This window comes from Chaetura pelagica, unplaced genomic scaffold, assembly GCF_000747805.2.
Source record: "Chaetura pelagica isolate M959 unplaced genomic scaffold, ChaPel_1.0 scaffold66, whole genome shotgun sequence".
Classification (NCBI taxonomy): domain Eukaryota; kingdom Metazoa; phylum Chordata; class Aves; order Apodiformes; family Apodidae; genus Chaetura; species Chaetura pelagica.
The window spans coordinates 3,324,536-3,331,860 of NW_009953811.1; the positions used below are offsets into that span (position 1 = coordinate 3,324,536).

Genomic DNA, 7,325 nt, shown 5'->3' on the forward strand with positions numbered 1-7,325 from the left:
CGGGCTGAGCCATACCCAGCGGGATTGAGCCGTGCCGAGCTGGGTTTTGCAGTGCCGAGCCGGGCTGAACCATACCCAGCCGTGCTGAGCCATGCCCAGCCGGGCTTTGCCCAGCCGGGCTGAGCCATACCCAGCGGGGCTGAGCCGTGCCGAGCTGGGCTTTGCAGTGCCGAGCCGGGCTGAGCCATACCCAGCCGTGCTGAGCCGAGCCGGGCCGGGCTTTACAGCTCCGAGCTGCGCTTGGTAGCTCCAAGGAGCAGCGGATACCGAGTCCGGGGGCTGCTGCTTCCTTCCAGGGGGACGTTTTGGGTTTGGGTGGCAGGTTTTGAGGATGTGTTTCCCCTCGGCTCCTAGCGGTGTCTTTTTTCCTTCCCTCTGTTTTGGCACCCCCTGTCCCGCGGGGCTGTGCAGCTCCGCTGCCCCGGCTGTGGTGCTTCAAGCGCGGGAGGGTTGAAGGGTTTGTTGCCTTGTCCCCGCCTTGCACTTGGAGCCTGGAGATGGGCGCCAGATTTTGTACTCACATGTTTCCTTGTAAATAAATATTCAGTAGTACGACTGAAAGGAATGGCACGGTAGCAGAGGTTGACGGGCCGTCTGGATGAAAAAGCCCATCAGTCTTTTTGGCACAGGAATCTTTTTTTTATTTCCTTACTTTCGAGACGCGGGAGCGAGCTCAAGTGACTGTGCTGCATCTAAGCCGTGCATTCTGCACCCCGTGCTCGTTTGCGTTAGTGAATGGTTCCTGCAGACAGTGACCCAGCGTGTGTGCTGCTCTGTGAGCTGTTCTCGCTAAAATCTCGGTCCCGTTTGCAAAGGGAGTATGAACAGGGCTGATGGAAACCAGCTCCCTTTGCAGACGGGTCCGATGTGCTCCTGGTAGTAGCGTGTTTTGCTGATGGCTCAGCTGGGATCCTGGTTCACCTGTTTCACGTGCCAGTCTGTGTATCGATGTACTTTTATTAGGGGAGTTTTGCACACCGTTTCTGTGCTTGTTGTGAGCACACAATGGGGTCTGTCTCCGTAAGTGAGTTTTGTTAAAGCTTAAACTGAGTTGCTCCTACCATTGTGCAGCTCCAGGTCAGCAGAGCCTTGAAGCATCTGCTTAGTATTAAGCATGTAAAATAGTCGCATGAAATCTAGCAGAGCAAATTCCCAAAGCAGAGAATACACTGGGAGGTATTCCAGAAGGGAGCTGGGGGTGGTGCACTCCTTCCCCGGGCGAGGTGGCAGGAACGCGTGCTGCAAGGAGCCCCTCAACACCCAGCCCGGCCAATTCCAGCACGATTGCCAGGAGAAGAAAGCAGACAGCTCTGGGATGTTAAAACCACGGTGATATTTGCAGCTCAGTGTCATGCATGAAATGTCACCACGCAGAGGAACCTCTTCTGTCTCGTTCTTACTTAGGTGAGAGGAATTACTGAGACAGAAGAGCTTCGTTTTTTTATTCCATTGTGCTGTTTCTCTGAGTCAACAGCAGGAGGACAAAACCCTGTCCCAGGTTGTCAGCCTGGTGCTTTCTCACTACAAAGGAATTAATTTGGTTGATTTTCATATCCTGAGAGTACCAACATCCAGGTCAAAATACCCCGGCTGTAAAGCAACAGGGCGCATTGTGGTGGTGTGGTGGGAACACAGCTCGGGTTGTAGTCTCCTGACTAAGTGGGATGGACTCCTGCGAGGTCTCAGTCTGTGGAGGAGAAGCCAACAGTTCTCCCTCCACATTCCTCTCTGTGTAGCCAAACCAGAGCCTGAGTCAGCGAAGCCACACTCGCAGCAGAGCAAGCACGGCTCCATGGTTGTGGCCAGGGCTGGGCAGCACAATGTATGTTTTTAAGCCCTGCCTCTGCCCGTGGCTTCCTGTCCTGAACAAGGCATTTAAACCTCTCTTCATCGTGGTTTCTTAGCCTATAAAAGAGGGAAATTATACATTTTAGGGCATATCTAGAGGGTTAATTCCGTAGTGCCTGTGGCATGCGTGGAGGGAAGTCATGGAAAACACTCATGGACCATCCATGAAAACCAAGTCCACAGCTCTGACCAGCAAAGTCTGCAGACTTTTTAATGGGGTCTGCAGTTTGGATGGGAAACATGTATGGATCCCAAAAAGAAAAAAGATGGAAATAGCTTCTTTTAAAATGAGGTGATAAATGGCTTGCAGAGTACATATCTGAGAGTTCAAAATGAGTAACTACTTCTAAAGTGAGTGGGATGACACCAGAATTGAGGCTTCAGCCCATGTTTGAGTGCCTTAATGCCTTAGAACCTTAATGCCACTATGCTGCAGTGGTTTGTGCCCCTTAAACCAAGAGTTGGATCCCTCCTCCAGCCTCAACTCCAGAAGCCCCTCCTAGCATTGCCTTCATTCCCTGTCCAGTGACAGGTATGAGGCAGCCCATCATCCATCCTGGTTAGGACCATCATCCACTGTTCTGCTGCATCCATGCAGATTTTTGTCACAAGAACAAGACTCAGGACAGGACAAGATCTTCTGCTCCAGTCACGTGGGAAGAGCTCAGCACAGGGTAACACTGAAACGTGAGATCCCCGTTTTCTCAGTCCTTGTTTGCATTGGCTCTGGCTGTTTTCTCAGAGAAATTTCACTCTGATTTGTAGCTTCAGAATTTGACTTTAACACATTTTACAGCACTGAAGAGGCCCTGACACAAGAGCTGTAAGCCCTCTCCCAGGCTGAACCTGGCCAGCAGATCCCATTTTGCTGCCAGATTTTGCTTTTCTTTCATTCTGAGCTCTAGCACAACTTTATTTGGCTGTATGCCTCCCCACATTCACCTCCAATTTAGGACAGGGCAGTAGCCCACAGGCACCAGAGGAGACATGGCCGGGTGCAGGAGGCAAGCCACAGTCTTAGCAGGCCTGAGGACTTCTGAGTGCTGGTAAAAGGGTCTCCCATCCTTTGCAATGGATGGTAGAGCTCCTGGGCTGTCCTGCAGTGTCACCTTTACACCTGGATCACACAGAGCTTGTGCTCCTCAGCCTGACTTGCTTGCCCCTCCTCACTCTCCACACCTCTTCGTGAAAGGCTGTAATGGCAGTGCTAGTTCCTGAGCTAGCCTGTGTGCCAGTGCTCACATTAACTTCATAATTGTCCTCCACCCCAAGATTTTTTTTAAACAACTGGAGAGGAGGACCTTATTTACCTGGGGCTCTGCAGATCAGCAGCTTGGTTTATTACAGCCAGTGCTAGATCCCTGCAGTGGGAAGGGTTCTGCAGACCAGGACACTGCGAGCCTGTGTGTGCTGCTGTGCCCATGTTAAGGGCTCTGCTGGTGGGGTTAGAGTTGAGAGCTGGAAAGGAATAATCAAGCAGTTTTGTACAGCTGTGAAAGCATGAGGAAACCTAACCTGTGTTTTTTGTTAATATTTGAGGACAATTGGGAGTCCCAGAGAGGAAACATTTAGCTCTTATTTTTCCTGTTTTTATATTCACTCAGCTAGTCGCTGAGTAACATTCTTCTCTCCAGGGCACTAGGCAGCTTTCTCTAAGCCTCACAATTCCCCTTTCCCATATCATGTGGCCAGTCCTGCTACAGCTGATTACAAGTGGGGAGATAAACGCACCTGGAGTTTCTCCCATGTTCTCTAGAGAAGCCATTGATCCTGTGGATCTGTAGTTGTCACCTGAGTCCTAATATTTGAGAGCCACCATCCAAAGCCAGCCGTGGTGCAGGATGTGAAGACTTGGCCTTGGGTGTGTGATGAGACACAGAGGATTCACAAATGCTTTGGTATTGGTGACTCCCATGGGACACGCATCTGAGCTCAGCCAAACCCAGGAATAGTCTGAACTGGACAAACTGGATAATCTTTACTGTTAGTCCTCTGGAGCTTGCTAGTTATTTAAAGCAAATGTTCTCCTGGCCTGATAAGTTATTTATTACTGTTCTCTGTGCATTTTTTTCCCATTAGCACAAGGGTGTGCACAGTAAAGACAGCAGTTTTTACTGTGAGTTCTGTGATAGGTTCTGCCACATTAGAATTCAAGGAAATCTTGGTGTAACCCCAGTTCATTCTTTTCTCCTTTCCAGGGCATCTGTGACCAGAAGAACTTTTGGGCATAGTGGCATTGCTGTGCATACGTGGTACGCCTGTCCAGCACTAATAAAGTCTATCTGGGCTATGGCCATTAGTCAACATCAGTTCTACCTGGACAGAAAGCAAAGCAAGGTAAGCATGTTGGAGGTGGGAAGTCCAAGTTGTGGGGGTTAAGACCTTCTCACTTCCTGCAGTTCCAACAAGGTCCAGTCCAGGTGATGGCTTGTTTCCTGCCTTCCCTTTCCACTTGAGATCAGAAAAAAAGGAAAATAGACTCAAAATATCTCCTGGCTTTGTCCAGATTGACAGAATTTGTATCAGATCCATGTCCCTGGGAGTGAGGATTGAGGGAAATATTGTGGCCGAATTGGAGGAGCCAGAGTTTACAAGCAGATAGGGTCATGTCCATGTCTGGGTGGTTTCCGCCTATCTTCTGGTTCTTGAACTCCGTGGTAAAATTAAGGCAGCTTCCAAAAACTGAGTTCAAAGTGGCTTCACATTCCTACACCTGTTTGAAACCTTGCTGTCCCTCACTTTTTACTGTCATATCTTCCTAGCAATGAGGGGTAGGAATATTATTTCTCTCTGCACAAAATCTCACAACAGAAAGGCAGGATGCTGACAGCCTGGTCTCAGAAGGAACTGTCTTGCTCTGGTGCTACACAAAGGGCCACTCAATTCACAAAAGAAATCACCTTGAAACCAGAGGAGTTTGTGTTCTCCCTCTGATTCCTTTCATCAGCAGTAATTTTAGGCATACCCAGAGCAGCAGAACATTGCTTTGATGACTGTGAGATCACTTGGAGACAGAAGAGAGACTTCTCATGCACGTCCCTCTCCATATGAGCATGCCAGTGTAAAACTTTACAGAGCAGATGGAATCTGTGTTGAGTGGGGACCTTCTTATGCAACTGCCTGCATTGCCCCCCACCTCTGGTGAGATGGCAGGAATGTGCAGCAAGATGTTCCTCCAAATGGCTGAAATGGTTTTAACATCTTGCTGTAGCTGAAAGCACTGCCTGCATTTCCAGGCAGGGGCTGCTCCCTCCCTTGCACAGCTGCTGGCCCTGTCAGGTCCTTTCATGAGCCAGTTCAGTCCACTAAACTGATACAAAAATACTTATTTTCTGTTTGTTGTTGTTTTGTGTTTTTTTTTTTCTTTGCTCTGTTATTTTTCTGCCAGTTAAATCAATTGAATTGGTTTGCTGAAATTATGTGAAGGGCCATAAGTGAGCTGTTAGTCCAGCTCACTCAAAACCCTTCTGACATTGCTTTCCCTGTCATGATCTCTGTGACTTTATGGTTAAGTGGATGCCTTGAGCAGACCACATGGTTTCGCCCATGTGGCCATGTCCCATCTAACAAAAAAACCCACCAGGATTCACCATAGATTGAATTTAGAGGCATAACTGATTTCCCACCCCTGCCTAAATGCCAGCTGTAAACATGGTCAACATTGCACGCTCCCCCTAAACCAGGTAATGCTTTCCTGATCCCCTCCTCTGCTTAGCAGCACACCTAGGCCACTGGTAGCCCTCTCTGTTTTGCTGTCAACAAAAACAACTCTGCAAAAAACCCAGAAGTTTGGTTTTGTTTTACTTTTAGCCAGATGGATTTGCTGACCTAGCTGCAAGGTATTTAGGTCACAAGCAACCAACTAACAAAAGGAGATGCCCTCCTCCTCCCATTTCTTTGGGAAGAAACCGGGTCTCTTAAATGCCCAGGACTTCCCTTCAGTGATTTCTTTTGTTGTTGGCAGATTGTGTTTCAATCTGATCTCCCCTCTCTCACACTCTTAGAGACAGCACCACCCACTCACCCTCGTTTGTCAGCCTGTCACGGCTGTGGCCATGTCAGTGTGCTTTGTCACAATAATCCCAGTGGTCATGCTGGGGCTTTGAAGTCAAGGCATACAAATATTTTCATCCCTTTCTCTTAAGGGAGCTGGTATTTTAGTCCATCATCTTCGTCTTTGACGTGACTCTGTCAGGATTGATAAATCTATCAATTATAATTGATCTGTTCAATTTATCCTGCTGGTCAATTCAGGACGTTGTACCCATGTGTGGTTTACTACTTTTGAAAAGTAGTAAAACAAGCCAGAGTGAGGCGATATGAAGTGTCTTTGTTTCAGCTCTTAAGGGCTTAGACAAACATTTATTTGAGTTTCAGGTCGCATGGGTTTGCATCCCCTTAAATCTCAGTCCCCACTGCAGTTGAATCCCCAACTTCAAAGCAAAACTTAAGATATTGCCTCTTTTCATGTCCAAACTTGGCATTTCATATCATTTTGATGAAAGAAAAATAAAAATAAGCTTAGAAGAAAAAGCCTGCTGGAGCTCTCTGCAACTGAGCCTTCACTCCAGTGATGTAGATAAGATGGCAGGAGATATGACACAGTGATAAAGCAAGCTTGAAATCTATGCTGCTCATAACCGGGCGCCAGTTGGATATAGGCCTTCTGCACAGCTCCACTGGAAAACCCCTTCACTTGGGTTTTTAGAAGAAATAAAATCAACTTGCCTGGATTTTGACCCTTTTGCAAGGAAGTGAGGTCCCAGCCTTCTTTGCAGCCTCGCTCTGCGTTGAACTCCTGCCAGCTCACTGAGTTCCCAGCGTCTTGCTCCCTGCTGATCTGTCTCCTTGCAAATGAAGCATAACATGGAGACAGAAAAGATCCTCAGCTTTCTGAGTGAACATGTCAGTGTGCAGAACTCCAGTCAGCTTCCCTTTTTTTTCAGGAGACAGATGCAGCAGGACTTCAAGGCATGTCTTTGCTCTGATGACTGCACTGAGTCAATCAAGTGCTTGGCCTAAAAGCCTTGAGAAGTCCCTATTTGTGGGAATTTCCAGCAGCGTGTTCCTCCAAGCACAAAGCTTTTTGGCTGAATGAACCACTAGAAAATAGGCCAAGGGTTTAAAAAAATCACCTGCAGCAAAGCTCCATCACTGCAAGCAAGAGGGGTAAATTCAACCCTTGTGTCCATCTACTCTTGCATTTCACTGATGGATTTTTGTTTACCCTCTGACCCTGTCAGAACAGCGCTGGGAATCAGTTTGGCCTGGTGCTTTGAAATGACTCATGAATGAGCCAGTCTCCCTCCATGTAAATGAGACTTGGCAGGTCTGCACTAAGTGCTTTAAAATTTTTGAGCCTGGAGGGAGTGCAGGGCCCACGGGAGCGCTAATGGGATGTAATCTAGCTTTCCACTGTTGTGCTGTCAGAACAGCCTAGCCCAGGCCTCATGCTGACTGCTGCTCAGTGGCCTGGA

General features: G+C 48.1%; 1 protein-coding gene across 1 annotated transcript in view; it reads left to right on the plus strand.

Annotated features, from left to right (window-relative positions):
• FRMD4A (FERM domain containing 4A) overlaps window positions 1-7,325 on the plus strand; it is a 185,495-nt gene that overhangs the window by 146,865 nt on the left and 31,305 nt on the right. Inside the window, exons 12-13 of the mRNA XM_010001285.1 lie at window positions 3,928-3,980; window positions 4,047-4,185. Of these exons, the coding sequence (XP_009999587.1) occupies window positions 3,928-3,980; window positions 4,047-4,185 (192 nt within the window). The remainder of the gene's footprint in view (window positions 1-3,927; window positions 3,981-4,046; window positions 4,186-7,325) is intronic.